This window comes from Macaca thibetana, chromosome 14, assembly GCF_024542745.1.
Source record: "Macaca thibetana thibetana isolate TM-01 chromosome 14, ASM2454274v1, whole genome shotgun sequence".
In the NCBI taxonomy this organism is placed as follows: domain Eukaryota; kingdom Metazoa; phylum Chordata; class Mammalia; order Primates; family Cercopithecidae; genus Macaca; species Macaca thibetana.
Genome location: NC_065591.1, coordinates 46,714,949 through 46,730,188, shown reverse-complemented (window position 1 = coordinate 46,730,188; position 15,240 = coordinate 46,714,949). Strand labels below are relative to the sequence as shown.

Below are 15,240 nucleotides of genomic sequence, written 5' to 3'. Positions count from 1 at the left end.
GCTAAAACAGATGACAAAACGTTGCTACAGTTCTGCTTGTGTTTGCGACATGGTAAAGGCAAAGGTTTAGTTTTTCTTACATTTTTCTTTGAACTGGTAATTCAATCACATAAAGAATAAAACAATATAAAAATCCATATGGAGAGGCTCCCACCCACTCCTGTGTCTGTCTATCTTACAACCTTCCCCATTGCAATAGGTAGCCCGTCTCTAGGCTCCTTCTAGACCTCCATCATGCAAATAGGAAAACTCATATATTCTTGTCATCTTCCTTTTTTTTAGGTAGCCCATTATACACACTATTCTGACCCTTTCTTTTTTCATTTAATATGTCTTGGAGATTTTTTCCATGCCAGATGATAGAGTTTCCTCATTCCTATTCAGAGTACCATGTTATCTCAATGAATGGATGTCCCTCCATGTTGTATTTAACCAGCATTGCGGGGTTTTTTTGTGCGATCTCGGCTCACTGCAACCTCCTCCTCCCAAATTCAAGCGATTCTCCGGCCTCAGCCTCCCCAGCAGCTGGGATTACAGGTGTATGCCACCATGCCCAGCTAATTTTTGTATTTTCAGTAGAGACAGAGTTTCACCTTGTTGGCCAGGCTGGTCTTGAACTCCTGACCTCAATTGATCCACCTGCCTTGGCCTCCCAAAGGGCTAGGATTACAGGTGTGAGTCACAGTGTCTGGCCAGCATTGCAGTTTTTGTGTGGTTTTTTTTTTTTTTGAGATGAAGTCTTGCTCTGTTGCCCAGGCTGGAGTGCAGTGGCGCGACCTTGGCTAACCACAACCTCCGCCTCCCGGGTTCAAGCAATTCTCCTGCCTCAGCCTCCCAAGTAGCTGGGACTACAGGCACGCACCACCATGCCTGGCTAATTTTTGTATTTTTAGTACAGATGGGGTTTCACTATGTTGGCCAGGCTGGTCTCCAATTCCTGACCTCGTGATCCGCCCACCTCAGCCTCTCAAAGTGCTAGGATTACAGGTGTGAGCCACCACGCCTGGCCCAGCATTGCAGTTTTTAAAGCCCTATTTTGTATATGAGGAATCTGATGTCTGAAAGAAATGACCCTGTCTAAGGTCACTCAGACTAGACTCCTAGCTCTTGACTCCAGTCTGGTGGTGTCCCAGAGGGCTCCAAAGCCTTCTTTAAACCAGGTAGTTAGGGGTTAAACTCTGTTTCCTCCCTCCACCCCCTAATATCTCTCTGCCTGGGCTGCTTCTACCTTTGGGTTCTGAGACTATTCCCCTGTCCCCATTCCTGCTCTCTACCCTATAGTCCCCTCTGGGCTCAGAAGGTGGTCAGCTTTGTCCCCTTCCTGAGGGAGGAGGGGAGACTTACCTTCAGCACTGACCAGTCCCTCCCAAAATTCGAATGCTGCGTCCACGGCTTTGGAGGCTCAGCTAGTGCCTGGACTGTACGGTGGCCCGTCTCCTTCTTCCTTTGCCCCAACAGTGAGGCTACCAGTGTCATCTGTTCCTTAAATGTCTGGCCCCCTGGGGGTGATTCCTTACTCAGGCTCTGCAGCTGTCTCAGCTAGATGGCACACTGCTTGGTTGTGGGGGGAGGGGGGAAGAGGGAGGGCAGTGGAGAAGGGAGGTGGGAAGCAAAGCTGGATCCAGGCTGGGGGAAACACTGAAGGCCAGGCAGGAAGGAGGCTGAGGGTGGCAGTCCAGGGATACTTTTTCTGTTCCCTTGTGGTATAGGTTTTGGCTCTCACTGCTGCTGGGGACCTCTCTGAGCGGAGGGGCTCAGGATAGTGTGTGTCCATGGGCACACACTCAGGTACATGTGCATGCATAGTCCAGCAGGGCTCAGGGAGCAAAGCAACAGGTCTGTATTTTTCAGGGACTGGGACGGGGTGAACTGGGGAGGGCCTCTGGGATCTGCTGCTTTGCTACACAAATCCAGGGGGTGCCATTCATGTTGCACTCCTATGTGTGGTTCATACACAGCCTGAGTATCTTTACAAGGCCACCCTGGGGAAGGACAGGGAAATGTTAGCTCTCCTTCTTCCCACTTCAACAGCCCAATCTCCCTAATCTGGGTAGAAGAGTAGTAGGAGGGCCCATCCTCTGGGGGTTGTGGGGAGGTCTCTACTCTTGAGGGTGACTGGAGAGTATGGCCACCTCTTCTCAAGGACCTCCATCTGGGCTGCTTCAGCCACCTGTTGTTTTCTTTTCTTTTGAGATGGAGTCTGTCACCCAGGCTGGATGCAGTGGCGCAATCTCGGCTCACTGCAACCTCCGCCTCCCAGGTTCAAGCAATTCTCCTGCCTCAGCCTCCTGAGTAGCTAGGATTACAGGCATGCACCACCATATGCCTGGCTAATATTTGTATTTTTAGTAGAGATGGGGTTTCACCATGTTGGTCAGGCTGATCTCAAACTCCTGACCTCATGATCTGCCCCCCTCAGCCTTCCAAAGTGCTGGGATTATAGGTGTGAGCCACTGTGTCCAGCCCACCCTGGACAGATTTTCTCATCATCTGTAGCACACCCCACATGCCTGGACCCTGGATCCCACCCAAGGTTCTGGCATCTTGTAAGGACTTGTTGGTCAGCACCCTTGCTCTGGACCCCTCCTTCTGCCCTGGGGTGACCCCCACCTGCCAGCAGTGGCATCATGGCTACTTTTGCTCCATCCCAGGGGGGCAGGGGACAAGAATAGAGCAGGAGTGTCCAGGATGGCTCAGGATCTCAGTCCACATGCAGATTCCCTGGGCCCCTTGGGAGAAGCTACTCTGAGCCCAGGCCTTACAAGGGAAATTACTGGGCTGCAGCTGCTGTTGGGACCTGTGGAGCCCACAAGGGATAAGTGTTTGGCCAACAGGAAGGGGCCTGGGTGCGACCTGAATGTCTACTTGCTCTAGCCTTGGCTTCTCTGGCACGTCTGTTGGAATTGGTGACCTGCCAGCCACTGTGCCTTCCTTGGAAGCTTTCCACACCTGTCCTTGAGGCTCCACACCTGGCCCAGAGCATCTGTCAGGGCCAGGGCTGAGGCTGTGTGAGAATCCTGCAGAATGTTCCCAGTTTGGCTTTACAAATTTGGACTCGTTCCAAACTCCCAGTCTCCACAAGGGGCTCCAGTGAGCAGAAAGGCCAAGCTCTCTGTGTGCTCGTGCTGGGGAGGGGCACAAAGACCCAGGTACATGAAGGCAGGCAGTAGAAGGGAGAGGCAAATCACACAGACCCAGGTGGTTAGTTTTGCTCAAAATGCTCCGTTTATTGCTCTATTCAATGACCACGAGCGAATTATAAAAAGACACCAAATGTCTCTGTCTGCCGTGGGATAAATATTTAAAGTCAGCAATAAAAACACGTGGCTCCAAGATAACACACGTTGCCAGAGTCATGCATGCCCTCCTGGTGGGCTCTCAACACACGCATGGACATGGGAACACACGCAGAGCGACACGCAGTGAGACTTCTGGGAAGGCTTTCCCACAGTGACACGAAAAATGTCTCACACAGATCTGGGGCTGAGTCCCCACCCAAACCTTGAGCTCCCCTCCCCTCCCCAACAGGGCCCAGATCCTCTGGGTTCTCCACGCCCCATCTGCCCCCTTCCTCGCCAGTGCCTCACAGGCTGGGCACCCTCCTGAGGGCATCTGACACCCAGAGGCCACCCTGGCTGTGATGCCCACTCCAACCTAGAGACCTCTCCCTCAGCTGGAACTCTGGTAGCCCTCCGGAGCTCCCCATGCCTAACTCCCAGTCATCCGCCTTTTGGGAGAAGTGCGGGTGAGGTCAGGGCAGGCAAGTCCGCCCAGGTTGCTTAGGGGCTGGAGCTCATCACCCCCTTCCTGGCCGAGGAGACACAGTGTCCGGTACAGACAGCAGAGATGGACGGACAGACAGAACACACTGCAGCAGGACACAGAGTGTGGCACGGAAACGTTCTGGATCAGGTACTGATGGGACCATCGTTAAAAACTGGGGCCCGGGGTCTGTGTGGTGTGGATCAGGCCCTGGGGCCCCAGGCCCGGCCTGGCATGTCCCTCCCCGACCCTGCCCCCACTCCTCAATATGTACAGTAGGAAGAGCAATGCTGGAGGGTAGGGGCCAGGCCAGGCTGACAGAGAGGACAGAGGGAGCTGACTGAAGGGGAGGAAGCGGGGAGCAGGCCCAGGACCCAAGGCGGGGCCCTGGGTGAGGGCCGAGACTCAGGCTGGGCAGTGCCCAGAGAACCTTGCAGGAGAAGCGCAGTCATTCTGGGGACTGGTGGGACAGCTGCTTTTCGTAGAGGCTCATGACGTGGTGCACAAACTGGTACTGCTCGCATGTCTGGATCATGCCGCCCCTGCCCGGCAGAGATGCACAGTGGGGGCAGGGTCATGGAAGGATGGGCTGTGGGAGGGTGCCTCAAAAGCCACGGAGTAGCCATCACTTGCCAGGCCTTGTCCTTGTGCATCTCGGAGAGACCAACCCTTGCCAACCATTACCCTCTGCCCCTTCCTATCAGGGACACAGATGACATGTCCTACCGCTTTCAGCCTCTCAGCCTCTGTCCTTTTGTCCAGTAGCTCTGCTTTTCTTCCCTCTTCATCCGGTCCCCCACCGTCTGGATCCTGCCTCTCTACCCAGCTGTTCTCGCTACTCCTTGTTTGCCCATCAGTCCATGCCAGTGTTTTCCATCTGCCCCTCGCCCCCCAATGCACATGTGGGTCTCTCCCTCTACCCCCTCGAGGCTCTAGCTCCCCTGTGTGCCCAGCCCCCACCCATGGGCTGACCTGTCCTGACGGAGCTGGCACGTGGTCTTCAGGATGTCCACCACACCCTCCTGCCGCAGCTGCTGGCAGCAGATGCTGGTGGCAATGAAGCAGCCGGTCCTCCCAATCCCTGCACTGAGGGCCGAGGGGACCGGTGGGGTGAGGGGCAGGGCAGCCCAGCAGGTGGGGGGCTGCCCCGCTCCAGTGGCTGGCTGGGAGGACCCACCTGCAGTGGACGATGATGGGGGCACAGTGGGGCCCCTCCTGCTGGGTTGCCTCCTCCACCTCCCGCACCAGGTGCAGGAGTGGGGGGGCCCGGTCTGGGGTCTTCTGGTCGGGCCAGGATGTGAACCAGTAATGCTTCAGGCCTCGCTCCTCAGTCCCACTCTGTCGAGGAGACAGAGGCCCACCCCGGGTATGTGTGAACTCCTTCAGCTCACAAACCAGCCCAGAGATAGAGATGGGATGGGAGGAAGAAGAACACAGGAAGCACACAGAGAGTGGAACCCCTTAACCCTTCCATCTAGGCCATATTGCCCAGTGGCACCAGACAGAGACCCAAAGCCAGCTCAGTTTTGGGGGTTGGTCAGTGGTGTTGGCGTGGATCTTGTCTTTGGTCCTGCCCCAACGACTTCAGGATCGTCCAAGAGGGGCCAAGAGCCCCTTCTCCAATTTATTACTGTCTCCGGGGCTCCTTATCTTAACAAATGGTCCCCCAGTCATCCCTTTGTCACATAACCCAGCCCCAGGACTCTCCTCCTCCTGCTTTGCGTCGCCTGCGTGACTCACCTCTATCTTAGTGCTGCAATTGGTGCTGTAAGTTTTACCACCTCTTCACACTCCCCGCTTCACTGCCACCTTGACCTTTATCATTGCTTGAGTGTGGGAGATTTCTGCCTCATTCCCAACTGTCTCAGATCCACAGAGTCAAAATAGTCTGTGTACAACACACTTCTGGACATGCTGCTCTCCTGCTGCAAACGCATGGCTTTGGACTGAATGTGTGTGTCCCCCTAAGTTCACATGTTGTAACCAAACCCCAATATGGTGGTATTTGAAGGGAAGGCCTCTGAGGTGATTAAGTCATGAGAACGGAGCCCTCACAAATGGGATCAGTGCTCTTACAAAAGGGGCCTCAATGATCTTGCACTCCTTCTGCCATGTGAGGACATGACCCTGGAAGTGGGTCCTCACCAGGGTCATGGTGCCTTGATCTTGGACTTCCCAGCCTCCAGAACTGTGAAAAATAAACCTGTTGCTTACAAGCTCCCTGGTCTATGGTATTTTGTTATAGCAGCCTGAGCAGACCACAACATCCTTCAATGTCTCTCACTGCTCTCAGAATAAGACCTACTCTTCTCAGTCCTTCGCCTGGCTAGGAAGACAACTGCTACAGGGCCTGCCCTTCCAGACACACCTCCTGCTCCTGTGTACTTGTACTCAATGCTCCCACACTCCGAAAGGTTTGTAGGTAAAATCTCAGCGGCACATGCAAACACATGTGCACACACACATGCACACAAGTGTTCCATCTTCCATGTCCTTTGTTTTATTTTTTTCTCACTGGGAATGCTCTCCTGACTTGTTTGCCCCGGTCAACTCTTACTTATCCTTCAAGACCCCATTCGGCACCACCACTTACAGGAGGCCCTCCCTGAGCACATTAGCTGGCAGAGTGTCCTTCTTTTATACATATATACACACACACACACCCCTATATATATATATATATTTTTATATTTTATATATATATATTTTTATATTTTATATATATTATGTATTTCATATATTTATATTATATATATTATATATATACACATGATATAGATCCTATATTCATCCAATTTAACATATGACATACATATCCTATATTCTATATACCTATCTCTAGCTCAGTACTGACCATCTTATACATGCTTCTCGAGGAAAGAGTCCAAGCTTTGAGAAGCTCTGTGTTCACAGTACCCAACCCAGAACCAAGCTCAGGCCAGGTATTTGTAATGTCTTATGGACAAAAGTAAATTCCCTCAAACTCCAAGAAGACCCGGTTTTTCCCTCATCATCTCCATGGCATTGAGAAGGTGAGCAGCCCTGCCTCATCTCAGCCTGTCTTTCTGTGGAATTTCTACTCAGGAAGCCATTTGCTCAGGTCCTGGGTTACCTGGCTGTGACAGCAACCACTACCTCTGTTCTTGACTTCCTGGCCCTTCATGCCCTCCAACAAGACCTGGATCTTAGAGCTGCTTGGGGAGGGGGGCACTGCTCTTGGGGGCTGAGATGCTTCGACACCCTACCTAGCCCCTATCCAGTGGGAGAGGGAGCAGCTCAGAGGGCCAAGTCTCCGGTATTGTGCTCAGTAACCCCTGTGGCTGTCAGCATCAATGAACCTCCTTGGCTCCTCCTGGATAGGGCATCAGCTTCCTGGTGCCTGGCTCGCCTCTTCCAGCCTTCCCTAAACATGGGTCTTATTTCTCACAAGCAGAATCCACTAATCCCGATTTCAAAGGAACAGTCTCCTCTATTATGCTGATCCTGGAAGAAGCACAACTTCAGGGTGGGAGGATACCTTCCCCCACTCTTCTGGGCTGTTTTGTATTGCTCATATTTTGTGTGTCTTCCTTTTTCTTGCTGTTTTCTGTAACCACAGCCTCCCTATACAACCCCAAAGCAGCAAAGAGTGCCTGCCCTCTTGTGGACAAATTGGGCACTACAGGCCAGAAGCCCAGCATCCCAGGTGAAGAGATGTTTCTAGGGAGGATCTCAAAGTCATGATGAACCCTCAATTATAAAGACAGTGCTGGAGGCTGCTGAAGTCCCCTCATCCGGACAGTCCTGGCCTTGGGTACATTTGAAGCATAGCTAGAAGGCATTATGAATGACAGAGTAGAAAGAGAGAGGAGCCCAACAGCCCGAAATACAACTGAGGACTGGGAAATGCAAGGGGTTTGATTCTACCTCTGGCCCCCAAGTCCTTCACCTCTCACTCATCCATAGTTATCAGAAAATCTGGGAGTGACACTGGCTTTTAGGTCAGTTACAGTGGACTTTGGGGACCTGTTCTCTGTGGAGTCCCCAGTTAAGCCCCTACACTCATCCTCAGCTTCGCCCAGCCCTGCCCCAGGCCTCACCTTGAGGGAGATGAGTCGCAGCCGGTAATCCTCCGTGTGAATGACTTTCTGCACAGTGATCTCAACATCGTCGTACACCACCTGCTCCTCTGGCCAATACTCGGTGCATTTCTGCAGGGGCCCAGATCAGGCTGCCATACAATCCTGGTCCCTTCCCACACTCTCCCCAACACTCTCCAGGGCCAGCGGAGAGATACACAAGGGCAACAGGGTTGCTGCTACAGAGTGTTGGGTTCAAATCTCAGCTGCAAACTCTATAAGCTACTTCCCCTTCCTGAGCCTCCGTTTCTTCCTCTGGAAAACAGAAGTGCTACCATCTGAAGGACTTTCATGGAGATTCAGTTAAATGGGCCAGGAGTACAGGAGTAGCCAACATCTGTCCCGGCAGGCTGGGAGGCAGCAGAGTGCTGTGTTTGAGGTCACAGGCATCGGAAGTGGAAAGACCACCTCCAGGCATGCCTCTATGTGTGAGGCCGGGGCAAACGACTTAACCTCACCAAGCCTCGCATCTCCTCATCTTGGCAGCAGGGTGAACACCGCCAACCTTGTGAGATTGTCATAAAGATTAATCTGAGAACAAGACACTTAGTATAGGGCGCAATGTAGCAGGCACTCGGAAAGGGGACGGGGTCCCTACCTCGTTCATCTCCTCGATGTTGGTGATCATGACAATGATGGGCGTGTGCTCCTGCCACACCATGCGCCAGAAGTCGGCGACCGTGCTGACGATGGGTCCCTGAGTGGCGATGTACACCTTCTCCTCCCCACCGTAGCCCTGCGGCCAGCCAAGTCCAGGCTGTCAGGGTCAGAGGCAGTGCTCCCAGGACCCCATCCCCACACTCAGGCTCTTCCCAGAAGCTGGCAGGAGTCAGACTGGTGTAGGGCCAAGGCTGGAGGATGGATCCCATCGACTCAAGCCTCCCCTTCAGCAAGAGGCTGTCAGGGTGGGAATACGTACCCGGATGTAGTTGGCATTGATGTAGGAACTCAGGGGGTCGTCAGGGTCTGGTGAGGTCAGACACACTCTGCTGTGAGGGTCTGGGGTGGTAGGAGACAAGTAAGGCTGGAAGCTGGGCCCTCTGGGGCAGGGCCCACCTTCTCTGGCCTATTCCAAGATACCCATATTTCTTCTGTGACCTTAGCAGTTCTTCCTTTCCTTGCCCAGCAGCAAAACATTCACCCATTCATGGTTCATTTTGCAGGACTCAGGATGGAGGAGGAGGGTGGAGACAGAGAGGTGTCCCCGGGTCTCCACCTCTGTCTCTATCCTTAGCCTGTGCCCCTTAAGTTGCCCTATACTCACTGCGTCTTAGCTTCTGGAGAGGAGACAGCTAAGTCAACAATAGAATTACCTAGGGAAATTCCTGTACAGATCTTGGACAGCAAGAGACAGCTAGCTTGAGTACACACTGTCATTGACTTGCTGTGTAGCCTTGTAAAGCACATAGTCTTTCTAAGCCCCAGTTTTCCTATCTGTCAAATGGAGGCAAAGATGTCTACTTCCTTGGGCTGCTGGGAAGACGAATGAGAAAAGAGAAGTGAAAGTTCTGTATAAACGGTAAAGTGCTTTATAAGTATAAAGGGCTGTTCAGATGTGGGAATAGAAAGTCGAGGGAGGCTATTAAGATGAAAACAATAGTCTCCCCTATCTGAAATAAGACTGGAGGGTCTTAGCCTCATGTGCACATGTCAAAAAGGGTTTTTTTTCCTTTCAATTTATTCACATGTCAAATCCCATAGTAAAAGGGGCTCTCTCTGTCACTCAGGCTGGAGTGCAGTGGCACGATCATGGCTCGCTGCCGCCTCTAACTCCTGGGCCCAAGTGATCCTTCTGCTTCAACCTCCTGAGTAAGCAGGACTACAGCCATGTGCCACTGCACCTGGCTAAATTATTATTATTTTTTTTTGGGTAGAGATGAGGTCTTGCTATGTTGACTAGGCTGGTCTCCCACATTCCTCGCTCAAGTGATCCTCCTACCTCGGCCTCTCAATGCGCTGGGGTTATAGGCATGAGCCACTGTGCCCAGCCCCCACCCTGTTCTTCTTCCTGAAGTAGATTTTGTTTTGTTCCAGCTAGAGCCTCCGTGCATTGACTATTCGGTCAGCCTGCAGAGGCCGAGACTGAGGTTGTATGGGCTAAGGGGGAAGCTGGCTGGAGGCCCAGAGTCCTGGGTTCTGGTTTAGTTTTGTCATCAGCCCACTTGTCTAGGACTCAGTTTACTTCCTGTAATAGGGAGGACTGGACTAAAGACTTCCAGTGTGCACATTAGGAGGCTCTCACAGGCAGTAGAGGGGAGTCATTAAGAGTCTACACCGCTGAGCCAGAGAGGCTAGGTTCAAATCCTGATTCTGACTTACTAGCAGTGTCAACATGGACAATTTACTTCATCTCCCTGTGCCTTATCTGTAACCTGGGGATGGTCATTCCGCAGTGACCTTGCTTATCTTGTAAAGAAGTTAACTTTAACAACTAGAGTCCTTATACCAGTAACTAAGACCAACACAAAGTATCAGCTGCTGTTATTACTGTCATTATTACAAGTTCCACAAGTTAAAGGATAAAAAGAAAGATCCTAAACCCGGTAGGAGAAATTGGGGAGGTAAAGGGCACAAGCTTTGCCTCTTTAGCCCAACCCCACTGTCTAAGTTTTTGGCAGGTGATTTGGAGGCAGTTCTTGTGAAGAGGGGGTGTAGAGGGTGGCAGGGATGGAGAGGAGCGAGGGTAAGTGGGAGGGGGCTTTTGGGGGACCTGCAGCAGAGGAGGGCAGGAAGCTCTGTGTGGGCCATCTCCCATCTCCCTGTCGGCAGGCAATGCCGTTCTGGCAGATTCACATGCACAGCACAGGGTAGGGAGTGGTGAGAGGTGAGGCTGGAGAGGAACTAGGTGACAAAGGATCTTATAAACCAGGCTTAGAAAGCTGGATTTAGGCTGGGCATAGTGGCTCATGCCTGTAAGCCCAGCACTTTGGGAGGCTGAGGTGGGTGGATCACTTGAGGTCAGGAGTTCGAATCCAGCCTGGCCAAACATGGTCAAACCCTGTTTCTACTAAAAATACAAAAATTAGCCGGAAATTGCTTGAACCCAGGAGGCAGAGGTTGCAGTGAGCCGAGACTGTGCCACTGCACTCCAGCCTGGGCAACAGAGTGAGACTCTGTCTAAAAAAAAAGCAAAAAGAAAGATGGACTTAAACCTGAGGATTAAAAGGGTGACAATAATGATGGCATTTAAGGAAGGGAACGACACAATTAGATTTCTGTTTTGCATCATTTTGGTGGCAATGGTAGAAGATGGAGAGGAGAGTGTGGGAGCTGGGAGCCAGAAGACCAGTTGGATGTTTACGGCAATGATCCAAGTAAGAAGTGTCAAGGATCACAGGGCTGTCCAGCCTGGCACGGCTCCAGGGGGCACTTATGTCAATCAATGTAATCTATGTAAATGGTGTCCCCTGGAATTGGGCAACATGAAAGCCCTAACCTCAAAAGCATCATTTGGCAGTGAGGCTGAAGAAGAGGATGTAGATCTGAGAGATATTATTCATTCATTCAAATAGGTGCAGAGCCCGGCATGGTGGCTCATGGCTATAATCCCAGCACTTTGGGAGGCCAAAGCAGGTGAAGGTAGCCTTGAGGCCAGAAGTTCGAGACCAGCCTGGTCAACAGAGCAAGACCTCCATCTCTACAAAAATTAAAACTACCCAAATAGGTGCAGAATGTCTACCATGTGCCAGGCAGCACTGTTTTGATGCTTTGCACACAGTGGAGAAGGGGAGAGAAATTGCTCGCAGCATCTTGTTCTCAACACTGCCTGTGGGTTACTGGTCACTCTGCCTGTAACTGTGCATGGACCTCTCTCCCCCACTAGGCTGGAAGCTCCTTGTGCACAGAGTCTGTGTCCTATTTACAACTAAATCCTCAGTTCCTGGGGCAGGAGCTGAGGAAACGTGTGCCCAGTGAATGAGAGAACAAACCTCAGCGTGTCCTGGATCTGAGAGGCGGCGCTGCTCAGCCTCACCTGCTCTCTGCCTCCCAACCCAGTCTCTGCAGGCACAGGGTCCATTCTTGCTGGACACAGACAAAATTCTTTATTGGGCTCAGGGCATGGCTGGAGGCAGCTCGAGCCTCTCGGAATGCAGTGAGGACTGCATGGAATCCTGGTCTGCTCCCACCTTCCCCCAGTGGCCATTCTGAGTGGCCAGCAAAGTATAAGGTTCTAGGGATACTCAAGTCCCTCCCTCCACGTAGGGCTGGGATGGGGGAGGGCAAGATGAGGGAAGAGGTGAGCATCCCTGAATAATGCATCCTGGCCTTAAATGGCGCTTTGTTTAACCGGAACTACCTAGAGACTGTGTAACCATAGCAACTACAAGTCGATATTTTAAAAGTTAAAAATAAGTCATGACATCTTACATGTTGTTGGAGATGCTGATGGCAAAGCTGCTTTTTAAAAGCCTTGCTACTCTACAAACTGAACTGGAGCAGGTTTATGCGGATTCACTTTCAACAAGGGCCTGGGGTCAGAATTTGGCAAGGGTGGCAGGCTCATCGAAGCTTGATAAAAGTTATCTGAAAATGACACCCCAGGGCTGACAGAGGAGCATCAGGTCACCTGGTCTAACTAACCCCAAAGGAGGAAAACCCCTTTCAGACCTTCTAGGGGACTGCTCATGCCGCCTCACTTGAATACACTAAGTGACAGGGAGCTCACTCCCTGACAGAGACCCTCATTCGCCTGTGGCAGTGGATGTCCCTGTTAGAGGGCTTACAGTCCGACCACACTCCACGCCGTGTAGACAGAGAGCCTGACAGCCTGACTCTGGGATCACAGAGGCCCGGGTCTGAAATTCAGCTCTGCAATTCCTAGCTGTGGGACTGTGGGTGAGCCACTTAACTTCTCTAAGCCTTAACTTCCTTTCCTTAAAATCTGCCCACTCTGAAAAGACAGAGGATATGAAAGGTGACCTTTCGGCTACCACACTGTGGCTAGGAGCTGCTGTCATTACCACCCTTTCTCTCTGGGTTTCTAGAGGGCTCGGCACAACACGTGGCCAGGCAGGGCAAAGGACCAGAGAGTGCTGTGTGAGGAAATGAACTTGCCTCTGGCCTCACCGGGGTGGCGCTTCCCTTCAGCCAGCACACCCCAACCCTCTGTCCCACCTCCTCTAGCGATGAGTGTCCCCTCACCCCTGGAGGCCCAGCTGGGGGCTTACGCTCCTCCTCAGGGTGAGGGGGTCCCCAGGTGAAGCTGAGCCTGCCCCCATCCCTCTGGGGCAGCAAGTACTCACTGGGAAGTATGGTTTTGTACCGGTTCTTCCGCACCAGCCCAGGGATGTCGTACTCTTTGGGATCCACGAAGTTCATGGGGATTTCCTGTGGAAGGAGAACACGGGGTGTGAGCAGCTATGGGCCCTCACAGATGTTTGAATCCAGGGGCTGCTGTGCCCCCACCTCCTAGCCCAGGGGCAGGCTTGAGTGCACACATTCATTCAACAAACATTTACTATTAAGAGAGTGAGTGCTCACAAAGCATTCAGAACAGTGCCTGGCACATGCCGAGTGCGTAATAAATATTATAATGACTGTTGTTTTTGGAGAGCCAGCCTGGTATATATAGTCAATAAATAGCTGATGAATGAAGAAAAAGACAAAAAGTGACCTGGCCAATCGCTGCCTTCCTCCATGCTCCCTGGGTAGCATTCCTCCCCTGGGCATCCCTATCTCGGGGACCTGGGTCCGCGCTGCTAGCTCTGTGGTAACACCCACTCCATCCTCATCTTATGTCTCGCCTCCTCTGAGAAGCCTTCCCTGATTCTCCAGCAGGAGAGGAGCCTCTTTCTGAGATCCCAGGAGTATTTGCAGGTCCCAACCACTGTCTGTGTCCAGAGCTCTGAGTCTGAACTTCTCTCCTGGCATGTGAGGGCTTCTCGAATCTGGCCTCTCTTTACTTCCAGTTAGGCCTGTTTCTCCCCTGTTGTTAATCTGCTGTTCTCAGTGCTGCCTCTAGGTCTGAGCTTGTGACGTTCTGCCTCCTGAGGGCACTGGTCTCCCCTGATCCTCATCTCTCCAAGTTGTTCCCACCCTTTAAAGTTCACCTCTGCCTGGGTGTGGCGGCTCATGCCTGTAATCTCAGCACTTTGGGAGGCCGAGGCAGGCGGATCACGAAGTCAGGAGTTTGAGACCAGCCTAGCCAACATGTTGAAACCCCATCTCTAATAAAAATACAAAAATTAGCCAGGCATGGTGGCAGGCCCCTATAATCCCAGCTACTAGGGAGGCTGAGGCAGGAGAATCACTTGGAACTAGAAGGCGGAGGTGGTAGTGAGACAAGATTGCGCCACTGCACTCCAGCCTGGGCAACAAGAGTGAAACTCTGTCTCAAAAAAAAAAAAAAAAAAAAAAAAAAAAAAAAAAAAAAAAAAAAAAAAAACAAACCACGAAAAAAACCCCTTCACCTCTGAGTGTGTCTCTTCCTGACATCCTCTGGGATGACTCTCCATGCCTCTTGCCTCTGCATTTCCTTCCAGTCTGCCCGCCAGCTTAGTCCCTGACTGCACCCAGCTTCACACTGATTCATTGTTTTTGGACACACTAAGTATGGGCTTTGTAAAATGAGGATCATAATGCTTTCCAGGGTTGTGATGATCAAAAGAAAAATACAACATGAGAAAAACTGCCCCCGGAGTGGGTGCTCAGGCCACGCTCCTTCCTCGACAATGACCCACCGAACAGGAAATGAGCTAGAGGAAGTGATTCTTTCTCGGATGGGAGATGATAGCCGTGGGAGCTCAGAGCAGGAGCTGAGGCTGGGGTGGTCGAGGAAGGCTTTCTAGAGGCATCTGGAGTGGGTGATGATGTGAGCAAAGGCACGGCAGGAGAAAGGCACAGGCGGAGCTGGCCCAGTTTGAAGCGGACCATCCCTGCAGGGGTGGGGCATGGGGCATAAGGCTGGAAAAGGAGGCTGGGGCCACACCAGGTGAGGTGTGCTGATGGTGTATGCAGGTGGTACCAAGTTCTGGAGAACTTGGAGCAGCAGATTAGATGGTGATGGAGGTCTTCTCACAGGGGAGAGCTACCCGGTCCAGACAGGCCCAGGGTGGAGGCCAAAGGAAGGGAGCTGTGAGGGAGGAGGTGCCTGCTTCTGTACCCCTCTGGCTTCTACCAGGAGGAACTCACCCCCGATATTCTCGGTCTCTCGCCTCTTCCTGCTCATAGAAGTGAGGAGTTACCTGTTCGGTGAATTTGGTTGAGGAATGGAGCTTTTGAGTCTCAGCCCCTTCCTTCCTCCTCCTCTCAGGGCCCTCCTGCCAGGAAAGAATTATAGGGGTGCCCCCATGGGGCAAGGTCCGAGATATGCCGGCACCCCTGTGGAGGGTGGAAAGTGCATCTAATTCTGGGTCTCGGT

The 15,240-nt window shown here is 52.2% G+C and overlaps 1 protein-coding gene across 1 annotated transcript in view; it reads right to left on the bottom strand.

Moving 5' to 3' along the window:
- Window positions 1-3,202: 3,202 nt before the first annotated feature.
- The window catches only part of PTPN5 (protein tyrosine phosphatase non-receptor type 5), a 61,940-nt gene continuing 49,902 nt past the window's right edge, over window positions 3,203-15,240 (bottom strand). The window contains exons 9-15 of the mRNA XM_050755399.1: window positions 13,124-13,208; window positions 8,800-8,879; window positions 8,479-8,616; window positions 7,842-7,952; window positions 4,940-5,100; window positions 4,735-4,848; window positions 3,203-4,304 (exon numbers count right to left, since the gene is read on the bottom strand). Coding sequence (XP_050611356.1) covers window positions 4,211-4,304; window positions 4,735-4,848; window positions 4,940-5,100; window positions 7,842-7,952; window positions 8,479-8,616; window positions 8,800-8,879; window positions 13,124-13,208 — 783 coding nt within the window. The 3' untranslated portion in view covers window positions 3,203-4,210. The remainder of the gene's footprint in view (window positions 4,305-4,734; window positions 4,849-4,939; window positions 5,101-7,841; window positions 7,953-8,478; window positions 8,617-8,799; window positions 8,880-13,123; window positions 13,209-15,240) is intronic.